General features: G+C 35.9%; 1 protein-coding gene across 6 annotated transcripts; it reads left to right on the top strand.

Moving 5' to 3' along the window:
• The first annotated feature begins 6 nt into the window (after positions 1–6).
• On the top strand, positions 7–23,418 carry CCDC18 (coiled-coil domain containing 18). 6 transcript variants are annotated; one of them, XM_008630492.2, is made up of 25 exons: positions 7–78; positions 453–600; positions 777–927; positions 1,473–1,640; positions 2,558–2,667; positions 3,515–3,643; positions 5,197–5,293; positions 6,604–6,725; positions 7,589–7,898; positions 8,106–8,209; positions 8,319–8,479; positions 9,030–9,250; positions 10,024–10,134; positions 10,756–10,887; positions 11,644–11,778; positions 12,358–12,435; positions 13,918–14,034; positions 15,386–15,553; positions 16,060–16,202; positions 16,643–16,806; positions 17,579–17,792; positions 18,343–18,442; positions 19,472–19,588; positions 20,027–20,172; positions 23,079–23,418. In XM_008630492.2, exons 2-24 carry the CDS (start codon positions 461–463, stop codon positions 20,156–20,158), a joined length of 3,324 nt encoding a protein of 1,107 aa, XP_008628714.2. In that variant the 5' UTR covers positions 7–78; positions 453–460; the 3' UTR covers positions 20,159–20,172; positions 23,079–23,418. The 6 variants fall into 6 exon arrangements, 5 of the variants coding, with proteins under 5 accessions (XP_008628714.2, XP_017585387.1, XP_017585386.1 ...); XM_017729897.1 differs by lacking the exon at positions 7–78 and adding an exon at positions 89–328; XM_017729898.1 differs by lacking the exon at positions 12,358–12,435.
• The last annotated feature ends 1,701 nt before the right edge of the window (positions 23,419–25,119 follow it).

The following is a 25,119-nucleotide window of genomic DNA, read 5'->3' as shown; positions in this document are numbered from 1 at the left end:
GCCCCTGGCGCTGGTGCTGCCCGTCCGCCCGGGCCCGGTTCGCTTTCGTCTCTCGTTGCGCTGGTCACGGGCAGCGAGGCAAGTTTTGCGCGTTCGCGTGTGCGCCGTTCGCTTCTCGGGCTCCCCGCCAGGTGCACGGGACTGCCAGATCTCTGGGATGCGCTGCGTGACAGATTTTTGGCAAATAATATATAGCAAGTTTTCCCGGTTTTCATATATGGCAAGTCATGAAGCTTTTTGTACTTCGTGAATGCATATAGAACTCCTCACAAAAGAGACAATTTGTTATTTTTATCTAGTGAACATGGGAAAGACTAGTGTGTGAAATGTACGTCTACATTTGGAAATTCAGTATTCTCTTTATTGTATTTTTTTCTCCTTTCCTTTTTTTAATCTTTGCAAATAGTCTTTATGCACATTTAACAGTGTTTTAATATTAAATATTACTTTAGCCTTATGCATGTTACCAATGGAATGTAGTATGTGGACTTGCTCTAAAAGTGGTGCTGACGAAGAGCTGCTCGCAAATGTACAGTCGTTACAGAATCAGCTGAGGAGAACTGAAAAAAACCTACAAACTGTAGAGAAAGAGCTTTCCAGGTATGAGCGTGTCTGGGAGTGAGAGCCTTCTGTCTCTTGTAGTGTGAATCTGCCTTATTCTGTGTGACAGATTACTGCAATTAGCTCCTTTTGTGCTTTTCATTTGACTAGTCTTTATGAGCAACCTAAAAAAGAAAAACGGAGTAGTGACTTTTTGCTCTCCCTTCAAACACTAGTACAAGTGAACATTACAGACACTGCTTCGATGAGGTGATAGACTCCCGTCTGGAGGACTTTGAACAGCTGAATTACAACTGTCAAGGCTTTTCCAGCTGTAAGAAGAATTCTGGTAGAGCATCTCACCAGGATTTTCAAAGAAAATCCAAAGTAAATATTTCTCTTCATTACTTCTTTTTAGAACTTTGGCTTTCTATTCTTTGCTATGTTTTTGAACATTTTTTGGCTGCTGGGCTTGGAGTAGATACACTGTAGCATCGGACAATGATACCAAGTGAGTCCTCTTAAGCATAGTATCATTTGAGTACATTTCTTCTGCTAAGTTTCTGCTCCCACCTTTCAGTACTTGAGGCTTGTGAGAAAGATGGGGGCAGGTCCTGTTGCTGTAGGACAAGGGGTAATGATTTTAAACTGATTTAGATTAGCTGTAACAAGATGTAATAAGTGTTTTACTTATGAGGGTGGCGCAACACAGGAACAGGTTGCCCAGAGCCGTAGTAGATCCTCCATCCCTAGAAACATTCAAGGTCAGGTTGGACAGGGCTCTGAGCAAGTTGATCTAGTTCAGGTTGTCCTTGCTCATTGCAAGGTGGTTGGAATAAATGACCTTTAAATTTCCCTTTCAACCCAAACTATTTATGATTCTATGACATATTTTTATGTCTAGTCTTACTCAAATGTATTTTTATGTCTAGTCTTACTCAGTATCCACAACTTTGGATAAAACTGTGGAAGAAAATGAACATCTTCAGGAGAAGTTGGATGCCCTTCATGAGCAAAATGCATCTTTGACTTCTCAGAACCACTGCCTAAAGAACAGAGTGGAAACAATGAACTTTGAATTGATGCAGTCAAAAGCAAAAGTATGTATCTTTAGTGTATTCATCAAAGAGAAACACAAACCCCAAGACACCCAGTGACCATGATTTTTGAGTTTATAATTCCAAGCAGAATATGTTGGGTTTTGTCTTATCTTAATCTGTGTAATATGTAATATTTAGTATATATTTAATATTCAGTATTAACCTTGCACTGAATACTTTGGAATCTATTTCTCCGTGGGCAAAACAACTATATTAATTATGAATTCCATCTGTTTATGTTCCAAAGTTTAGTCTAAAGACAGTAAGCCACAAAATAAAAAATACACTATGAAAGAAAATAGTTCAGTAGTGTATTTAGTACTGTACATTCATGTGTCTGAGCTACATAGACATTAATGGGAACAATAATGGCACAGTAGTCATTTGTCTAGGAAACGAAAATAGTTGATCTCTCAGGTTGGATTAATATTGCTATTTTGAAAAAAGTGAAGGTGAGTTAGAAGGGAATATTGTATCTAATAAATCATTACTGATTTAGTGTACACTTGTCTGTACAGGTTTATTTCAGGACAACTATGTTCTTTTATTTGGTTTATATATAATATTATATAGCTATGCTTAGTGCATTTCGTTTGAGAAATGTTATCTCCAAAACAGTACAAATAAATAGATAAACAAAATGTTTGACTGCCTGGCACTGAAAGAAGAAATATTTGAATATAAACTTTTGGGGCAAAGCAAGAGACAAGATCAACCTATAAAGAAATAATTTTGCTAGACATCATGTCACACTGGAACTGGAAGGAATGTTAAACGAGCAGAAAATTGGACTTTATGAACAAACATAATTTACAGTAAGGTTAAGAGCGCTGTCATTCAGTAAGCAGATTGTTCTTATGTTTCTCACCTGTATATATGCAAATGTTAATGTAACTCCAAATATGTTTGTATTTCAGATTTCATATCTTGAGGCCGCTTTAGGTACACATTTAGTCAGCATTCCGAAGTTGAAGGAACAGATTGTAAATCTGGAAGCAGAAGTTTCAGCTCAAGATAAAATTCTGAAGTAATAAGTGTACTTTAAAACCATTATTTTATTGTTGCATCACTGCTAGTCCAATCTCTTTTTAGGGATGACTGGTACTGTGTGGGTCATGTAATCTGGGTCTTCAACTTCAGAGCCATTTATAGGAGGAGGGAGGTGGTTTAGCTTGTGCTGAATGTACTTCAAGAAACTGAGAAAAAATAATAAAGACTGGTAAAAGAAACCAGTTTATAGTGTGTGCCGAATATGGATATGCCCTTGCAACTGGACAGAGTGATTGTTTGCTACATGACCACATATATTCTCATGTAACAAGCATATGTATTTCTAAACATGACCGTGTTCTTTGTAATATAAAGGATTCTTTCTTCAGTAATACATCAATCAAGGCAAATGGCCAAATAAAGCTGATGTAAACACTGTTCAGAGGTGTCAGGAAGACATACCTGGTTGTCAACTTGCCATACAACCTCATGTTATGTAATATTCAATAAATATCTCAGTAGTCTGTCTTCAAAAAAAAAGTATAAATACTTATGTTAAATTTGTATTTTAGTGTTCTTTCCCAGTCACACCTCTTGGCAGAGTAAATATGATTTCTATGATCAGAGCTCATGACACAAAGACAGCTCTCTGGATCCTTGGCAGTTGTGACACCTGGTGCCTATTGACAAGTCTTAGACACCACTCCAGACTGCAGACATATTCCTGGGGAGTCTGGAGACTACGAGTGTTCCTAGTCTAGTTTTGAGAGTTACAGCATATTTGTCTAGCACTTCCTGAACATCATGTGTAGAAAAGAACAACAGAAATCTATTTTCTTTACAAAACGTTCTTATTTTTTTATTATGCTTTGTTTATTTGCTAGAGATGCAGAAGATAGACTAGATCAAAATCAGAAAACAGCAACGGAAAGAGAACACATGTTGCAAAGATATCAAAAGGGCTATAAAAATCTGAAAATGGAGTTAATTGAACAAAGCAAGCAAGGAAAGAGGTAACTAACTAATTTTATTAAATGAAGCCTAGAATAGTAGAGCATAAGTGTTTATTTCTATTGTTTGCTTTGTGGAATCAAATTGCTTTTCTGTTTTAAGGATGTTATTTTTAAAAAAAGGGGAAATTCTGTGGGAAGGTAATGATTATTTAAATAGACACATTTAAAATCTTGAAATTAGCTGGTAGTTGCAGGCTGATAGCACAAAGTAGTAACCAGTTTATCAGCTGTTATTTTTTTTTCTTCAGAATGGATGTATTACAGTGGAAAGCTTCAGTGTCCAGAATATATTTTTCCTGAATTATTTTTGTCTTTGTCTTGCAAGAACCTGCAGTGTATGCTCAGTACTTGGTATTCAGCAATATTCCTTGGTGTGAGGAAAGTGATAAAAGCACAACTCAATCAAGAGAGCATTTTTATGTTATCCTTAATCTTACCTGTCCATATGGTACTGTTGAAAAGGGTGCTGTAATTCCATCTCAATCCCCATTTCCCTCTCCTATTGCCTCCTTTGGCCTAGTGGTTCCATCACCACTGGGAAGGCTAGGGAATTTGACTATTGGAAGTTGCTATAAACACTCTTATCACCTCCAAAATGTGATTTTAAAGGAGTGGAATAAATAAAAGGATCCCTACCTGCCCTATTAATTTAACTGCATTACCTGGGGCAAAAATTAACTGAATTAATGGCTTGGGAAAGCATTTCTTGAACCATTTAAATGCAAACTCTGTTTAACTTGTGCCTCTACCCATGAAATTACTTCTAACCTTCTTAGGGCAAGAAAACCTGAAATACTATAAGGCTTGCACTACTGGTTGAATAAATGTTTTGCTTTATGATTGCTGTTCATTCAGAGCATGTGGGAAACTAGCTGTACTTAGTTACTAGTTGCAAATGTAAATATTTTGGTACTTCAGAAAAGCTGAGCTTCTGCCAGGTGTTACAGGCAACATATGACGTTATGGTTAGTATTAATAATTATTATGGTTTACTTTTAATCATTAATTCCAACAACTTACTATTCTTTATCCAGGTAAACTGAAGTGCTTTAGACTAATGCTGGTTTTTTGTTCTGAAATGCTTTTATCCCATTCTCTGAATACTTTTGCCATCTTCAAATGGGCAGTGGTGGTGAGAGACACCGATCTGAGGGTTGGTTGTACTTTGATGAGGCACTGCCCTATCCCCACAACTCCCTTAGTGGAAGAGAGAAATGTTATGGAGCAGCAGCAATTCTTGTGTGCCTGTGTTGGCTGTCCTGAACAGACTGCATACCTGAGCTGTCCTGAGGTTACTCTGCCAGCTTCTTCCGTAATGAGTAATGATAGGGGAAGAGGCAGTGGCGTGGAATGATAGAGGCAAAAAGGTGGGAGTCTGGGTTGTTTCTTGGAAGACATTTTCATGTGATATCTGGGGCTTGGAAAGTTGGAAGAAGAAAGGAAGTACCTGGATTAATTACTGTAGTAGTTGTTTTTAGTAACTGGAGAAGATAGTTACATTAATAGCTGGAGTTTGTAGGTTTTAAAATTGGTTTGCATCTTTTGCTTGTTAGAGCACAACAGCAGAGAAATGAAGCTTTGTTAAATGTGGAGGAGCTGACAAGAGCTTTCACAAAGTATAAAGCAGAACTAACTGAAAAATTAGAAAAGGTGAGAGTTTTTTCTTCACTTGTATTTGCCATGGTATTAAGAATTTCATTCCAATAGGCCAGGCAGCTAATAGCAACAAGTTCATCAGTGAGTCAAGAGGTGGGACAGGGTAAGCAACTGTTTATGGTGATAAATTGTTATATAATTTTACACTGTCTTTGCATGGTCTGGATCTTTGGAGTTTGCATCTTTGGAGTATCCTAATACTGCTGCTGTTTCTTCTGTCTCCTGCTTGCCAGCTGGGAATTTTACATTTTAGAAATACAAGATCCTTTTAAAAGAATTATTTTTCTCCATATGTATAAGCTGTTCAATAAACCATGTGCTGAAGAAGAGCTAAGATGAAAAGGAATTCTTCTCCCAAAGTTCCAATGATCAAAATTGTCAATCCTTACTGCCTTGTGGGAGGAGAAAATACAGTTAGCTCTTACAGAGAATTTTTTTTTATTAGACTTCTTTCCTTGTGGAACAGGGTTGCCAACCACAAATATTTGTGGTGGCTGGTGAGGCTACGTTGCAAGGGACAAAGAGAGTCCACTGGTGGGACAAGTTCCTGGTACCAAAAGAACCTCCTCAGGTTAGGGTGACCAGAAAGGCTTCTCCCAGGATGCATTGTTCTGCTTCCCTGGTTGACCCGTGGCCCCTCCACCCCCTTGCTACCTTATATGTTTCATGTCCCAAAAAGTTCTCCCCATTGGTTCCCCCCATTGGCCTTTGCCCCTCGCCACTCCCCCAGAGTTTCCCCATGGGTCCCCATTCCCCAGTCCTGCCTGTGTACTGCCCCCGTGCCCCCAGATCATTGGTCCCTGGTGCTCGGCTCGCTCCGGTACTTAAACCTGGACCCTCCATTGTTTCTTGTCTTCGCTTCTTGACTCCTTCACGGTGTGAATGCAATAAACCTCTGTTCATGGAATTCAGTGCAGAGACCCTTCCCGCCTCTTTGCCATCGACCGTATTGCTGAAGCTGCCCGTGCGTTTGTGTGTGCACGCGTGTGCGAGTGTGTGGCTGATCCTGCCGAGCGGCTGTGCTAACGAGACGCTCTCGGAACAGCGCAGCACCTCGCGCTCTGCCACAGAAGCCGCGGAGCCCGGGTTAGCGATAAATATGCCCTAAAATACTCAGTTAATTTTTTCCTAAATGACAGAAAAATTTCTTTGCCTCTCTACTCTTCACAATAGTGAGCAATAGTGTTATCTACTAACTTACCAGCAAGAGCATAGCGTTTATAATAATTCTTTTAAAAATAGCCTCTTGACCATGGAAGCTTAGTTTATTGCTGTACAGTGATGAAAAAAAATTGCTTTTTAAGGCTAAAGCTGAAGACGAGGTATTGGGAAAACGTTTAATTAATTGTGAAAAAGAAAAAGAGGAGTTGAATGAAAAGTGTATCAGCTACAGAAAGGATCTAGACATCCTAGAGGAGCAACTAAGGTAACACAAAGGCTTTTAAAAATTCTTTACACAGTTATTATAGAAGAAATTGCATGTTGCAGATGTCACTGTGAATATGCTACTCAATTCATGTAGTTCAAACCAATACATTTCTACCTATTTTCTGTAACTAATTTTTAAACACTTTAATCCCACCTGCTGCCACTCATTCCCAGTAAGAAGCTCCCCACCAAGCCTTCTGGGACACAGATTCCCTGGGTCGCTGGCTGCTCCTGACGGCTCTGTGGCTGCTCTGGTTTGCTCTGTAGCTGTGCTCTGCCCGTGGGGTGCTCATGCACCTGCCAGTGAGCAGCACCCAGGGAGTCCCCTTGCACTGCCAGCTGTGGGTCCCTGCCTCTTGCATATCATGTTGGCAGTCCCAGCTAGAATGAAGGATACTCTTGGCATCTGATGGGGAGGCCGCACTCAGGCCTCAGTGGAGGTTGTGATGCTGACTGCAGCTTATGGAACAGTCAAACTTGGTTTTGACTGCTCTCTGTCCCAACTCCCACTGTTAACACGTTGTTATGCTTGTATGTTTCATTTCAAGCTGAACCCCCCTTTTTTTCAGGAGTTCTTTGGTAATTCCCTCATTGCTTTAATGAGGGAAGACAACCATCAGCTGGTTGTCTTTAGAATTGTTAGGTTTGGACAAATACCTGCACAGATATTTTGGGGGTATTCAAATTTACATGCGTTGTCCACGCTCACATTCCTGTCTTAACTGTTGTTCTTTAGGCCATTTTGGCAGGAATGGGCAGTGTATGAGCACCCTTGCATTAGCTTGAGTCTCCTTAATAATTCTCTGCTTCTAATAATGAAAATCCTCTATGTTGAGCTGTATCTTTTTAATGTCTTTTTAGGCAATTAAAGGAAGAGAATCACAACACAAAAGAAGAAATTAAAACTCTAGAGGCAAAGAACACTGAAATGACATCAATGCTGAGTCAGTCTGATCAGAAGATCATCAAGCTTGAGAGTGAACTTTCTGAAAAAGAAATAGTACTTAAAGAGAAAAGTGCTCTAATAAGTGAAAATGAAGAGCTGAGAGCACTTACTGCACGGCAACATAACCACTTGAAATTATGTTGTCAAGAAATTGAGGATTCAAGGGAAGAGCTCAACATATTAGAAACCATTATTTCTCAGCTGTCTTTAAGTACATCTGAAGAGGTAGAGTAACTAACACAGTCTTAACAGTGTATTATGTTTTGAATAATTTTAAGGATCGACTTATCCAAACTTCTAACATCCTGGCATATGTCTTAAAAGTTATATACTGTCTTAAAAGTTATATGCCATATAACACATGAATTAAGGAGGCTGTGAAGCAATAAAAAGTTGATTTTTCATTGATCTTTGTTTTCTGTTAACTTATAGTTTAAATGGCACCATTTCAAACACCAGTTATGGAGTTCTTCAACAAAAGAAGCTACCTCTGAATCTTGTGGTGAATCAAGTAAACCTTTGATTGCAGACCTAAGGTATAACTTTCTGGTTACTGAACTATGGCAAGAATAGGCAGTTAATAAGGCGGTATTAGAACTAACGTGTAGAAAGAATGTTTAATAGTTGTCTCCTCTTTTATAATAGCATTAAACTGGCAATGAAAGAAGCAGAAAGTCAAAAGCCTTGTGCAAACTTAACCATCTGTACTGAAGCTGAGCATCTTTGTAATCGTAATGAACGACAAGAAAACAGCAGGTTGTGCCACCTGGAAATGGAGCCTGTCAAATTGATCAGAAATCCAGGAGGTAAGCTTGCTGAAATAGCTGTGCAGTTCTGTCCAATTAATCCACAGAACAGAAATGTTCTGGAGGGATTCAAGTTAGTTTTATAGCTGTTTTGAAACGTACCTCTGAGCTAACAGGTATGGTTTGGTTGAACCGGGAGCATTTTGCTGCCTTGGAAACTGTCATGTTCTCCAGACACAACATATTCCTTTCTTTTGCTACTTAAGTTGCTCATTCAGCAATAGCCAAGTTAGGAGTTGTGTTGAAATGGAACCATGTATTTTTTTCTTTATGCAGGTTGTGCTAAGGTCTCCATATTTTTATTGACTCTTTGTATCCTGCTGTCACAGTGTTTCTGTGATTGCTTCTGTCATTGCTGTTAGGACTGCTCCATGAAATTATGTCAGGGCACCTACATGACGATGCTGTCTTTGGTTTGTTTGTTTGTTTGTTTCTTGGAGTATTGTTGGGGTTTTTGTTGTTTGTTTTCATGAGTCTCTGCTTTCAGTTACATTATGGGTTTGCATGTTCTTTTATAAATTAATTTTTAATTTTTTTTTTCTACTTTGAGAGAGGAGAAAATGTCAACAGTTGGAACTTATAAGCAAACAATTTGAAAAGCTGAGGCAAAAATTCCAGAAAGAGATAAAAGAGTTACGCACTAAACTGACAAAAGCAGATGATGAGAATTCTGCTTTGAAGACCAGCATGGCTCAAAGAACCAGTCAGTTTCAAATCATACAGGAAGACCTATTGAAGAAGGCTTCAAAAACTAGTAGCTTAGAGAGAGAAGTAAGTTTTTAATGACACTGAAAAGAATATGCCACTTTTTCTTTAGTTCAGTAATCAAAGCTAGTGAAGACAATAGTTATGGAAAAACTGCAATTGCTATAATAATTTTAAAAATCTGATTAATTTGAGAAAATTTTAAACTAAACTTTTCAGCAAGCAGAAGGACTTAGATAGCAGCCTTGATTTTTTAATTCTCAGAAATACTGTTTTAAAGCTGGTGTAGTAGGTAGGCTTTTCTGCTACTAGTTTGATTTGTTATGTGGAAAATGTGCACAGTCTTGTTGGTTTGGTGTGGTTGAATTAACGGGTAATCTTAGGAAGTAGATGTTGAAGGAATTGTATTTTTCCTAATTAAATGCTAGTGTAGTTGCCAGAGATGAACTCCATTACCAGAGAGACACAAAAGAAAAAATTTAAGCTTCTGCTTTTCTCAGGGTGAATAAGTTAAATTGCTAATGTTTCCATTCTGGTGCTAATGGGTTTATAGAGTTCAGCTAATGGGATTTGCAGTATTTCCTAATAATGAATGTAAATGTTATAAATATGTAATAGCTATTTCACTGATAATTAATTGGATAAATTGTAGGTAAACTGTCCTGAATCTTTCTCTGTAAGTAATAAAAGATGATAGATCAACAAAATCAACCAAACAATTTATTAAAAATATTATAGTAGTAGCTAAATTGGAATCGGTGATAAGAAATTGTATACAAATATTTGAATAAACCTGAAGCAGTTGTCTACATGCTGTTTTGTGCCATATTTAATTTCAGATAAGAAAGAAATCTTCTCAACTTTCTGCACTTGAGAAACAGTTGGAAGAAAAGACTATTGCTTATTCCAGTGCTGCAGAAAGAAATGCTGAGTTGGAACAGGAACTCACGGTAAAATGTTCTCAGTGAGAAACTACATTTCTGTAACAAGACATAAAAGTTTAACTTAACAGTAGTATTCCCTGTATTCAAAATGTGTAGACTTTCAGATCTGCTAAATAATCAATGCAGATTTTAGGGAACACAGGTTTTAAAAACTGAATCTTGTTTGAAATAAAACATCTTTTATTCCCTGCCTTTGAATGTGGTAAGTTATTAATGAACATGCTGCCTTTTCCTTGTGGTCACACGTGCAATGAAGATCTGGCCCTGTAAAATTGCCTTTGGTTTCAGCGACATACATGTAGATTTGTAAATAAAAAAGTCTTCCAAATGGTGTTTTAAAGATTCCATCTATTCATATGAACACTGAATTTCTTTTTGTCAGAAGTTGTTATCTGTGCCATAGTCCATCTTGACAGACACCTTGTCTCTGTAGAGGCCGGATTTACTGACATTCTATACTTCTATTACAGCTGTGACATCCTCTGAGATGACACATGCTCTGTGTAACTTTAGTATTTTCTTTGTTGTTCCTTTATGAAATCTATAAACTAGATGATCAAATAAAACACCGCTTAATATCACAGCTAAATGTTTTTATTAAGTCCTTTTATTGTTGCTGCTTCCCAGGGTAAAAACAGACGCATTCATGAGCTGGAAACCACTATCAGTGAAGAACATGAGAAAATAACTTCTGCTTTTGAAAATGAAAAGTTGGTTCACTTTGAGCAGCACAAAGAATTGGAGAAACAGATTGACTTAGTAAGACCTTTATCATGTGGTACTATGTATGAGTGTTATACTTGGTAACTTTTTCCTATGTTTATTTGTCTTGTAATTTCGAGGCACATCCATTTAAAAAGTTATGTTAAGAAGCTCCTTCTTCTCCCTACATTCCCTGATTTTAGTACATTTTCCATCTAACTAGCTATACAACTTTCCCTCTGGAATATTCATATCCTGCTCAGCTGAAGAGAAATAAGGAGATAAGGAGTTAGGAAAAGTACTGTTGCTCTTTGCTCCAAACACCCAAAAAAAAAAAAAAAAAGTATAGCTTTAGTGCCTAGTGAATGGGTTTAAAGCACGACAGCTTCTAAAAATGTTCTCTTGTTGGCTGAACCTCGGCCAGTCTGAGTCATATGAGCATCTGCATTCAGGGAGAATTGTTGGTAGGTTTTTCAGTCTCTAGAGAAGAAGTCTGTTTCTCCATGTGATTAGAAATATAACTGTGATTATTCCTAGCTGTTCAAGAAACTTCTCATCTTTTACTAAGGAATGTATGCATGTCTTATTGTCTTGGCTGGTGACAGACAATTACACTCTGTCTGCCTTCATTCTCCTTCATTTGAAATATTAAGTGCTTGGGATTTCTTGATAGTTTTAAGACTGTGCAATACTGCCAATGGCAGGAATGTATTTAATTTTCATTATAAAGATGATGGGTGAATAGAACTGAATGACATATTTAGATGCACAAATTCTTATTAAAACAATAAATTATGATTTACTTACGGACAGCTTCGGACACAGCTGGGGAAGAAACATCAAGAATTCATTGAACAAGAGAAAATAATATCTGTTTTACAACAAGAGGTTATACATAAACAGCATCACATTGAGTCATTGGATGGGCTGTTAATAGGAAGCAGAGAGGTAAGGTTGGCTCTTGACTTTCTTTAAATGAAAATCAAACAAGTGACTAAAAATAATGAAAAGCATATCCTTAAATACATGGGAAAATTGGGGAAAATGAAAGATGTTTATGTTTTAGCTTCTTAATTCTTGTTTGAGTAATTGACTGAATCTAGTGTAGTCACCAGTTACTGCTACTACTGCTATATATTGTACAAATTTTAATGACCTTTCAGTATTTTCTGTCTTTATGCCTCTGGATTGCCCCTTGGGCTTTTCTCTCTAATGAAAGGAAAGAGATCTGGATAAAGAATGATTGCATCAATCCTGCACTAGGTGAAAAACCAAGAATGTTCTAGTACGATAATGTTTTATTCCTTTTAACAATGCCTGCTGCTGAAGAATATGAAGAGACATCTATCAGCAACCAAATTCACTTCAGAGTATCATGTACACAAATACATTATACAAGAACATGTATTTTAAATACACTGATCTGCAGGTTTTTCCTGATTCTGAATATAAGTTTTTATTAAATTACTGTTATTATATTAATGTAATATATTTTGTTCTCTTGAATAAAAATATCTGTAAAAACAGGAAATGGAAAATCAAAATGTCAAGAAAGATCAAGGCTTGAAGGTGCTGGAAAGTCAGTTAACAGAAGAAAAAATCAAAGTTAGTAAGCTCTTTGTAATTTTCAAGTAATAGTTTCAAGGTTTGCAGTAGTGGTGTATTTCCTTCTATCTTCTACAGAAAAACTGTCTCAGTAAATATTCCAGAAGTCATTTATCTGAAGTATTTCTTTTTTATCTGTTGTTTCATTTTGATTTGTTTTCTTTTTTTTAATTAAAAGAAGCATGATGAAACCTACAGTAAGAGCTTATGCAATGGATAATTGCTTTATGCAATTATTATAGTTACAAATAGGGCAAAGTTGTGCTTATTGTACTCCTAAAGTCCAACACTGTCTCACAGAGCTAATGTTATATATGCTTTTGGTCTATATATGGCATATATTTTAGATATATATGATACTATAATATTGGTCATGTTTTTAGCCATCTATACCTCTTCCTAGTGTTTACCTGATAAATATTTTCCGTGCAGCACTTGCAACGGGATTTTAATAAACCAGTGCTGTGTGGGGATTTACCCCAGTCAGGTTTCAAAGTATTAAATCTTCAGGATATCAGTAGGAGAAGATACTGGGGACTTTGCTGTTTTCATGCACTTTCTGAGCTTATGTTGGACCAATTTTCTATCCATGTGGTTTTATAGTATTTGGGATGTTTTCCAGAGATTTAAAATTAGGACACATTGTAATTTCTCTTCAAAAAGCTCTTGGATTAGCTGGGGACAGAGATATACAGTCCAGTATGGTTTAGAAAACTGGCAGTCTGATTGCAAAATTGAAAGCATTAGTCATGCTGCAGCTAAATTCAGCACAATTCTCATTGATGAGAAATCCTAGCACTGAAACTAAACAGTTAAGAAAGCTTAATTACTGTGCCTTAAGATCTCTGGGGGTTTGTTTGTTATAATTTTTATCAGTTCAAGGTTATAAGGTATTTTTTAGAGATTACTCAAACCCGAATGAACATTAAAAGTGTAAAATAGATTAGCAGTGGTGACACTGCTCAAAGGTCTTCCTTTCCCATTTGCTGAAACTCAGGCACTGTCTCCCAGTGCAGAAAGGGAAATCATGCTGCTTGGTAACTTCTTGAGAAGGATTCTATTAAGATCTGAGTGTTTTTTTTCAAAAACGTGTGTCAGCTCACCTATGATGATAATTCCAAATTTATTTATGCAGTTCTATATGTAATAAAACATGATGGATTCATTTTTGGTATTGACCATCTGTTTGCTTTTAAATTCTAGCTACTGACAAATGCTGGCATATCTTCTCATAACTGATTGTCTCACCTGATCTAAACACAATCTGAAGTATTGTAATTTTGAATTTCACAAATACTTTTAATTTTTGAAGACTATTTCAGTTTTAAAGTTTACTATAATCTTCCATGACTGTTTTATACTCCTACGATAAAAATGTAGCTTTTCTGATGTTTTACACAAAGATGCCTTCTAATACAATTTTTAGACTAGTTAGTACAAACCATGCCATGCAATTTTAAATAATCTATTGCATTCACCTAGGTACGACAACTTGAGTCAGCACTAAATCTATGTAAGGAAGAAGTTGCACTGTATTTGAGTCAGTCACAAGAAAATAAGGAGATGTTTGAAAAGCAGCTGAAAGAAAGGTCTGAAGAGGTAACAGTTGTTTTACAACTCTTCTGTACTCCAGAGAACACTTGTTATGATTGATTTAATCTAAAAGTTTGTGAAATAACAGCCAAAATTTGCAACAGGAACTGTGAATAGGAAGCAAGCTGGGAAAAGATTATACATTTTGTGAGAGTAAAGGGAGAAATCATAACTAAGAAACACTGGATAAGTTAAGAGAAAAGAAGCACTAAGATAAATGAATTGTTGAAAGAACTAGCAAAATCAGAATTATGTGAACAAAGCATTATCTTGGAAAAAATGGAGAGAGCACTATTGCAATTTAAATTTAAGTGCACATAATTGATTTGTTTTACAACTGTCTTAATGAGGAAGAAGTCCTGAGGATAAGAAAATGTTTACTTCAAGAACCTGAGTTTTATCATACTTTCCACTACTACATGAAAGCAAGAAAGAGTTAACTTTAAATATTAGAATGAATTTTTATTTGTGGGTGAACTAATTATATAGTAGGCTAATCACGTCAGTGCTGGCCTACCTGCTGAGAGAGGCTTTAGTCAAGTGGAGATTGCTAGACCCTGTACAGGCTTAACTTGATGGAAATTTGTGGTCTGTGTCACACATAAGCCTGTGATATTTACTGCTGCTTCCTAAGCCCTAAATTCTATTGTTCTTATACTGCATATGAAGGGACTGGATGCTGTGTGAAACATCAAGTGTAGCAAGCGAGGCTTTGTAATTATGACCACTATTTATGTTTTTCTAAATAAGTTCCAGTCACTACTTCTCTTCAGAGTGAACAGTTAGTCATTTATTTTTGATTTTTTTTTTTTAAGAACACTTCCCTTTTTTTTCTTTTTTTTTTTTGTTCCGTGGAACAGTTACTCCTGGCATTCACCACTGAGAAAACAGACTATTCAACATAAAACAAGTTAGGCACTCAAAATTCCCTTTTTTATTGGAATGACTATTGCCATATAGGCAGGAAGAAACAAAGAGGAGGACTGAGAACAAAATCTCAAGGGGAAAACAAGGACTTTCTGAGAAATAAAGAAGACTGGCAGAAAGAAAAGTAGTTCAGTAATTTAGAAACTAAAAATCGGTTATGTATGTTTTTAAAATACTGACAAGTTATAGTTAGAAAGCAAGAATCAAAACCTGGGGCTGAGAAGTTAGTACTTTCCTTGTTTTATTGAGCCCAACTCAGTGATGAATTATGAGAGGTCTGGTACGTACTTTTGAAACTGTAACGCAACTGAATTCAGACTCAAAAGTTTCATTGAGTCACAAGTGTGATTCTGTGCTCATGAAGAGAGAATAGCTGATGCAAGTACAAATAAAAATGTTTTATTGTAATGGAAAATAAATGTCTTTTCAGCTTCATTATTTACAGAAAGAAATAAAAATAAAAGGTCAGAATATTCAGGACATGAATGAACAATATATTCTCCTCCAACAAACTTTGCATCATTATCAGCAAATGTTACAGGAAGAAACTATTAGAAATGGGGACTTGGAAGATAATCAAATTAAACTTGAAAAACAGGTACAGTATGGTGAGAAGTGTCTACATATAGAGAGAAAATTAAATGCCTTATATATGTTTTCATAATACCTATAAAATCTGAATATTTCTTTGATAACTATTTGATAATTATTAACTAACTAACTAACTTTGATAATTATATATTAACTAGTTGATAATTATTATTTTAGATGTATCTAAAATAAAGAGTTTAGGGGCTTGTTTTATCTTAAGCCAGGTTCTGAGCCATCAAAAATTCTAGCTAGCATTAGAGTGGCTAGGTACTTGGAAAATCAAACCCTAGGCTGCAGTTAAGGAGAGGTGCATTTAAATTCAGAAAGTTGCATCTTGTTATATTTGCTAGAAACTATTAGTCTTTCAAATGTGCAGAGTTTTAGTCTTAAATTACATACAGACTATAAAGAAGTCTGTTGTGTAAAAACTCTCCCTATGTGAGTTGCAAGGCAAGGATGTGTATTTCTTTGGTATATAATTTTAAAGTACTCTTTAAATGCCATTTCAAATAGGTATTCAATTTGGAAAAAGAGCTTCAGAAGCAGAAAGCATGTGCAGAAAATGAGTTGAGAAAGGTGGAGGAGAAACTTCGCCTAGCTGCCCAAGAAGCAGATTTAAACAGACAGAAGGTGGATGAACTTAATTGTACAATCAGGTAGGTTTAGTGTAAGTGAGAGGTGTATTCTGCACACGACATATGGATCAGAAAGACTGCTATCTGAAATGGTCTTCAGCTGGGGGCTTGCACACTTCAGTCTCTCTGTGAGCACTGACTGCAAATCAGAAGGGAAACTTCTGACTAGCAGAGGCATGAGTTTCTGGAACAGTTTTCCAATGGAATTAATGCATGTCATGGCAACCTATTTAGCCTTAAGATAGCACTTCATAAAGCAGTTCAATTCATAAGCATGTCAACTTGCTTGTAATTGTAGACAGTACATTCTCCAGGAGCTTGCTAGTCTTACAGTATAGTTTTGATAACAAGAAAAGCCTACTTAACATGACTTTTATTTCTATTTTATTCACAAACACTTCTCTTAGAGCGTGTTGCTCTTGTTATTCCATGGTTCATTTTGTTCTGGTTGCTTCTATTAGACAGATTAAATTGGAGATGGATCAGTGCAAGAATGAACTTACTGGCTTGGAAAAAGAAGTAGTGCAATTAAAACGAGATGGTGAAAACAAGGCACTGCAGATAAATCAGTTGGATATCACTTTGGAAGAAGCAAGATCAGAGCTCAGTAAAAAGGCAAATGAGGGTAATTTGGCTATTTTGTTTCTCAGACTTCCTTTCATTAAATTATTCTGTATGTGTTAGACATTTTTCCTTCCCCCCCGTTTCATAATCAAGTACATGAGTCAAAAAATGATAATCTTTTTAAGCCCAAACAAAACCAAACCCAAATGAGCAACATTCACACAACCCAAAAAAATCACAAACATTTTTTAACATACTTTTGCAAATTCTCACTTTTGTGGTATATATCTTTACCCCAGGTGAAATGTATAAGTAGTTTCCTTGTAAATTGGTAATGCAGATTCTTAATGTGATAGTCAAATGAGACACTTAGATTTTATAAAAGCGTATGCTATTCACAAAAATGCAGCTCTTTGAAACAAACAGAAAACCCCACAAGTCTATGGAAATAACAAACTTTCCAATCCAACTTCTTCCATTTAGTTTAATTGTACCCTTGTTTTAAGCCAGAGAAATACAGGCAATTCTGCTTGCACTTTTCTTAGCACTACATATTCAGTTACTATATTGTCTCTGTACTGTCTCCTTGGCCAGATGTTTTTAGATATATCCTTATGTTTCAAGTCAATTGTTGATTATGAACTGAATAAAACTGGCAAATACTTAGGTACCATAAAATTTTTTTTGTAGTCACTGTTTTTCTAGATTGTCCTAAAAAATAGTGATACTGAAAATTTATTACAACCACAAGTACTACTAGGTAGTGCTGTTTCATAAAGACCTGGATGTACTGATGATTAAACATTCTCTTTTGTGGTGTGTGTGTAAAATAGTGATTGATTTAGAAGATAAGCTGCTTCAAACTGAGACTTGCCGCAGGGAAGCCTTACAGAAAATGTCAGAACTGGAATCTGCATTACAGAATGCCTGTGGAGAATTAAAGATCACTTTAACACAGCTTCAGGAATTGCAAGATGCATTACAGAATGCACAGTCCTCTCTGGAGGAGAAGAACATTGCTATCATGGATCTAATAACTGAGCTCAAGTAAGCTGGTATCTACCATCATGAAAACTTAGTTGTGTTAGCTATTCCTTGAGACTAGCAAGTAGTTTGGATGGGGTTTTTTAATGTTCTTAGCAGCTCTCTATAGTTTTTAGGTGGTTTGTGGCTATAAGATAACTTGATACTTGAGATCCCCAGCTCATTTTTAACTTCTAAAAGTGGTGCTGAATTCTTTTGGGGGAATTCTGTTTTAAAATCTGCCGAAGTTATTTTCTGAATCCTAAAGCTGTTAAGTAATCGTAAGAACAGTCAAATTGTCCAGTTTCCTTTCTGACCACAAATTAATTATACTTTTTTTTGTTAAAGAATCCTGATATAGCCAATTAAATAACTTGAATAATGAAAGTAATAGGAAATCCCCACCAGCACTATAGTTAACAGAATTATTCTACTTGGGTTTGTTTCCTTGCAATCAATTCACATTTAAGGTAATATGCTTTAAGTAAGTAATAGATCTCATGATTTTCAAGCTGGATACTTGAAGCTAAGCAACTGAATGTGCATTAAGCAACTAAACACATGAGAATTTCAGGTATTGCAAGGGTGAAATTGAAGACAAAAAGCAAGAACTCCTTCACATGGACCAAGCACTGAAAGAAAGGAATTGGGAGCTGAAACAAAGAGTAGCTCAGGTCAGATAATTTTTAAACATGATACTGACAATTATTCTTGTTATATAGTAGATAACTTATAAAAAGCCTGCTAGGTTTGGTTGCTTTGATGTATTGTCTCAAACTGTACTGGTTACTACAGCCACAGTGTCAACCTCAAACCAGTTGTATGTTGCTGAAGCCTTATGTACCAGGAAAATCAGAAGCCTGATGTTATAACCTGTCCCAAGATTCTTCATTAGTGATAAAGTTATGGGACAACTGTTCTCATCTTGATGTTTGCTACGAGGAAGGAAGATCTGTGCTGAAGGGTGCTTGGAGATGGTAGATCCCTTTCCTTGTTTGCACTGGAGCATATTTGATTCACATTAAAGCAGCCTCTAAATATGAAATGGTATTTTTGTTGTGAATGAATTTCTGTAGCTCATTTGAAATATTTTCAGTCTTTTGGTCTGGCTTCAGGACTTGATGCCCATCATGGGAAAATTCTGCTTCTGTCACTTATTATAAGCCTCTTACTGAAGGAGTTACCAGCCTTCGTATTCAAGAATATTTGAGGTTCAGAGAGAAGGAGGAGTGGGGATTTGAATAAATCTGTTTAAGGAACTGGCACTGTAAGGAGGCCAAATCTTGAAATACATTTTTGCCACAGTACCCTGTGACGTGCCCCAGGAATTCATCAAAGCATTTGATGAATTGATTTTTTTTTTTTTTTGGCAAAATTTGGCACTTCCTAACAGGGTGGATTAGTATAATAAACTAATCATATTTCTTTGAAAAGGAGGACTAGGCTTGCATTCTGTGTATATGAGGACCTAACATACTCAGCTATGGACTTTTTCCCAATTTTCCCCTTTTCTTTTTATGTTTGGCCACTATTTAAATGAAATACCTAGGATGTAGCATTGTATTGACTGCTGAGAGAATAGTCTTGAGGCTACAAAGGATTGATTTCATTCACTTTGCTCGCATAGTTTGTAATACTGCTTCTTAAAATCTTCATATTAGTTCAAAATAAAGTATTTCCTTTTCTTCCTTTTTTACCTCTAGATTACACAATTGGATATGACAGTTCATGAACATAAGGGAGAAATGGAGCAACAAATAATTCAATTACAGTGCAATTTAGAGAAGTCAGAGTTGGAAATTAAGGAATGCAATAAACAGGTAATTCTTGCTTAATTAAAAATACAGTTTCACTAAAAAAGGGCAGGTAATTCTATGAGAAAGTCTGGTCCTGGGACATAATAGCTGGCCAGATTTAATCTAGAAGATGAAAAGTCTTTTTTATTGTAGGGAGAGGGAAGGAAGTACCTAAATGATGTACCAGTAAAAATACTTTGTCAATTAAAACTATAAATTTTGCAAGGCTATAACAGTGCAGAAATGAAAACCTATTTTTTCACTTGTTATGATACAGCTCCCAAACTTCTCTTTTAGTAAAGGAAAATGTAGACAAAATAAAAAATTCCAGAGGAGTCAAAAGTCAATATCACTACTGACAATATTAGTGAGTTTTCTTTGTTTTGCACGTTTGATTTTTTTATAAAATTGCTCTGACTTTGGTAAAATATTGGTTCTGATTTAATTGCCTTTTCTGTTCAGATTGAGAGCTTAGAGAAGAAACTCCAGCGTTCTAAAGATGAACTTCGTAAAAAAGAGTTTGAATTGCTCCAGAGAGATCAGGAAATAAATCAGCTGAAGAAAAAAATAATTAAAGAAAACAATTCAGCCTAGAAGCTCTTGGAAAGGTAAAACATACCTTGGATACACAATAAATTATCAATTTTTAATGCCATTGCTGTACTGCCTAGAAGAAATGATACGGTGTCTCTTTTGCATAAGCATCATTACTTCTCGCAGAATCATTGTATTTTATATCCTGATGTTTCCTGAATCTTAATCCCCTAAAGTTAAACTAGTTTTATTATTTTAAAATTACAGATTTAATGTTACACTCTTAATTTTCTGCTTTCTGTGGAGAAGTTTGATTACTAATTATCTTTAGGGACCTAATTTTCTGGCTATGGACGACATGGTCTTCCTTGAAATGAAACAAAGAAGTACGCTGTATGATGAGAGCTTCTTATGACTTAGATACCTGTCTTGTGAAAATTACTGCATCAGAAGAGCACTGAGATCTAGCAAGCTTGTAGGAACGAGAAGTGAGAATTTTTTGGCATAGTGAATGGGAGAGTGTGGAGAGAGTCGAGAAGACAGCTAACTTCATGAATTATACAAATCTTTGGTTTGGTGCACAAATCAGTCACTACGAGTACAAATGTGATCTGAGATGAACAGGCTTTCTGCAGAAATAAGTTCAGCTAAGTATGATTCTAAGCTGAACACCTGTGGCCTCTGCCACTTTGGTTATGCTGCATTTTATATGTTTCTTTTCCCTAGGGTGAGATACCAGAGAAGCCTTATTTCTGTGTGAACACCGAAGGTGTTTGATCTGTGTTCTAGATCATGAGGGCTTGGCTCTGTCACAGCTGAATATGAAGGTTTTTTCACTGCAAATTTAAGCAATGTCAGCTCTTCCATCTTGAATTCTGTTAGGTTATTGATGATGCTCAAGAACAGGACAGTGACTGCTGCTACCTTTCACACATATCATTAACAATTCCTGACTTTTCATAAGGGTTGATTCTGAAGGAAAGAATTTCCTAGCTAGCCCTTGTACAATTGCTGACTAGACCCTTTCTTTCCAGACAAATTGTCTTGTTTTGGCTAAGGAATACCAGGTAGGGAGGGGCCTAAGAATGATATAAGAAAGGCTTTGAAAATGGACCTGCTCCAGCCATGTTCCTTCAGAGACCTGGGATAAGGAAATGAAATTTTTTTTCATTGTAGTGAAGTAGATAAAAAAACCCTGGATTTTGGAAGCATTCTGTATAAAATATGAAATGTATTGCAGAGGGCTTCTGGCTCCACTTAGAATATGATATGGTTCCTTCTTTGTTTAAAAACTGAGTATATTAACACTGTGTAAGGAAACACTTCCTCCATTAGTAACATATTGCAGACTGATTGACCAGTCTTCCACAGAAATTGTCTGTCCTAGTTCTAAAAACTAAATTGCCTTATCTGTCTAGGGAAAAGGGGTGGAGAGGCAGTGTGTATGCCTTGTCGAGGGGTACAGTGTGTCTCATTCTCTTTCTTCTTAATACACCACCTTCCTTGCTTATTACAGAAAATATATTAGTTCAGGGAAGGAACTGCTGGGAGGGTTGATTTGTGTTCTGGTCCCCTCTGTCCCTTTGGGACTTGTAAAATAACCAGGTCACAGAGTTTTCACTTGAATCATTCTTTGTTCTTACTCTGCTTCAATCTGCAGTGAAGATTTTGTAACAATACAGCACTCTGCTACCCTTAGAAGTTGTAAATATTCCAAATAAAGGAACCGAAAATATCTTGCTGAACATTAATAATTGCTTTTTCATTTTTCTGGGAAATGGAAGTCATTTTCTTTATTAAAAAAAAAAAGGCAGAATGGACTGATAGCAAACTAATTTTTTGTGACCATAGTTCCTTCTGAAATGAGAAGTAAAATTGTATTTAAATGGTAAGTGAAGTAAGAAAAAATTAGTGCTTACAATGATTGACTTTCTAAAAGAGTGCTTTTTACAATGTTTTTGAAAAATTGTGCATAGCATTAAAAAAACTAGGGATGATTGCAATAATCTTTCGTTCATTAGGTGTAAGCTGCTTATATGCTACTTACAAGTGTCTCTGTACAGTATGTATAGCATTCCTCGTAAAGAATAAGCACCTACCTAAACATGCATAGATAAACAGAGAACCAACATAATCTCTTTTTTAATTTATAATTAACACAAACCATAGTATAATATGATGTGAATAGTAGTGGCTGATACAGTCTCTGGTTGTGCTACAGCACCAGCTAATGTAAGCATAGCTGATGTGTATCATATACTAAAGAGACCTAAAACCCCTGTTTTTTTCTATAAATGAACTGTTGAATAATTAGATTCAGCATATACACTTGTTTGTAAAAGGAGGGGTAGGGAGAAGCTAAAGCTCTAACAAAAAACCCCCAACCTCAAACACGCTGTGTTTGGCTGCATTTATTTCTATATACAGCTTACATCCATGTTGCTATTTTTCTTGCTCTGTGTTGGTGGACATCATAGGCTTTTTTCCTCTTGATACTTGATACCTTGATACTGTTGATGGGGTTTTTACAGACACTTCCTGAACTGATAGAAACTTAAGTTGTTAGCAACTTAACAACAATGCAATCCAACATGAAACCTTAAGCCTTACGCAGAGGAGTTATTTCAAAAGACAGTGCTTATTTAAACTGTACAAAATTTTTACAGGGATTTGCATATGAAGATTCCATCTCAAAAAGATTCCACATAACATTTTCCTATTTCTCTGCTGGAACTTAATATGTGTTGGAAAATTTGTAAGTTGTGATCTTTGAGAAAGCAAATGCACTTCAGTTACAAGAACAGTGAACAAAAATGCATTAGTAACATAAATCTGGGGGTCAGAATTTGAGGAGGCAGCCGTGGACTTGAGACATGCTGTTAGTTTTCTTGGATTTGTAAGATAATTTAATACTGAAAAGTAACATCTTGGTACAAATTGATTTAGAGATGGTAATTACATCACAGATACTTTGTTTCAGAGGCAAGAACTGTGAAGAAATGACTGCTGCTGCCCATCAGACAACAGCAACCCAAGAATGCTGTTGCTGCATCGTAATTGTGACTTCAAAGAGGAAATTTTAACATTGTATTTCTAAATAAGGAATGTAGTTACTTGTACTGAAGCAGATGTAACCTTTTTATTTTACCAACTGTTAATGAGATTATTGCTGTTATATAATAACATATTTTTTATACTTAAGAATAAAATTTATTTAAGTTGTAGGGATTAATTTCAGCTGTCATCTTTTTCCAAGGTTTTCAAATGATGTACTCGTTTAATATCTCACTTCTAATTAAAAGCACAATGGTACTACCTTATTAGCAATTTTTGTTTGGGAATATTTTGTCTTTTTTTGTGCACAGGCAGTGTTGCAGACACATCTTATTAAAATTGACCTGTTTGTAAGATGTTTTGGGACACTGATTTGATCATAGATGCTGGCAAAACCTTCTTGCTTTACTCCAAGCAGTATCTTTAAGATGCAAAGGGTTCTGGGACAGGGCCATAAAGCTTGAGCCTGTTTCTTTCATTATTTTTAATCAAACGAAAATCCATACAAAAGTTCCCATTGATTAAATTCTCATCATAACTACATGTTCTAAAACATATTTATTTCCAGGTTTCCAAAAGTACTACACAATTTAGCTGGTATGAATGGCTAGTGGCCCCACTTTTATATTTACATAAGCATCAGAAACTGCAAATATGATTTTGAGACCTCAGTCTGTCTGATTAATGCACACATGATTTATGTGCATTAAGACATGTGATTCATACTTCAGAAAATCAAGTTACCAAGCTATTTGATGTAAAGAAGAAGAACAGAATTGAATGTATTTCAGTTTAAATACCAGGCCTCAGTTAAGTGTTTTGCATATTGAAAGTGTACCTTAGCCAACAAACCTATCTGAGCTATTTCAGAAACTCTGCAAGTGGCAGTGTGCTAAACTCCTTGGGCAGTACTGGCTCTTTCACTTTATGTAAACACATTCCACAAATGCCACATGTTCTACATTAAGTGGTTCTACAAAACCAGCCACACATTCTGCTACCATTGACAAGGTCAGGATACACTCATCTGAAATATTTCTGCAGTTTCAGATTATTTATTCTGCTATTATGAAAATTATGATGTGACAAAAACCACTCTTACTTACAGAAATCAATATATTGTGTGTTTTAAATCAAGCTATTTCTTTCTGTACATAACTGTAAAGGAAAAACCTCAGAATTAGGTTGACCGGTGCAATAATTGCAAATTAAACTGCTTTTATTTTTTACCTCTCTTTATGCACATCACTTTGCCTTCAGCCTAGAAGTGTATGCATCAAATTTCAGACAGATTTTTTTAAAGCAGTGGAATATATAAGCCCTTCAAACCAGGATTTCAAGTGGAAAATATAACTGATCTGTAATTACAGCTGCATCACAACACTAGTGGAATTCCACTAACTAGCACTGTATAAATCCTCATTTGCTCCTCCTACATGCACTAAATATAAATGTGCATGAGCAGCAAAAGCAATTTGCCTAATCTCTGAATCAGCTAAATAGCATTTGCACTAAAATTTTGTCTGTATACTAACTTATGTGGTTAAACTGTGGGTCAAACCTGATATATAAGTAGAATCATAATTATATATAATCTTTAGATGTTTTGCTGTTTTGTTGCTTGCCTGAGAAGTTAATGATTCCACTTATACTGTTGAAGCCAATTTATTTCTTTTGGAAAGGATGGACTTTTTTTAGAACATAATTTCAGTTAAATATTTCTGTATTGTCCTACTTTTCTTGAGTTACTAACCAATTTACATGTATGCAAATCCTGGAACACTATGTTCATTCTTCTGAAGTGCGTTGCATTAACATGGGGTTGTTGAGTCTTGGAAAACATTCTACTGTGTATAATGGCATTGCAGTTAGCTGAATGCCATTCATAAGGCTAATTGCTTATTAAGGTCTTTTTTTTTCCTGTCACTCAGGACAGAAACAAAGGACTGATTTTCTTCCTGAATGTC

Source organism: Corvus brachyrhynchos, unplaced genomic scaffold (assembly GCF_000691975.1).
Source record: "Corvus brachyrhynchos isolate BGI_N302 unplaced genomic scaffold, ASM69197v1 scaffold101, whole genome shotgun sequence".
NCBI classification, from domain to species: Eukaryota; Metazoa; Chordata; class Aves; order Passeriformes; family Corvidae; genus Corvus; species Corvus brachyrhynchos.
Note: the sequence above shows the minus strand (reverse complement) of the source record. Positions and strands in the feature narration are given on the sequence as shown.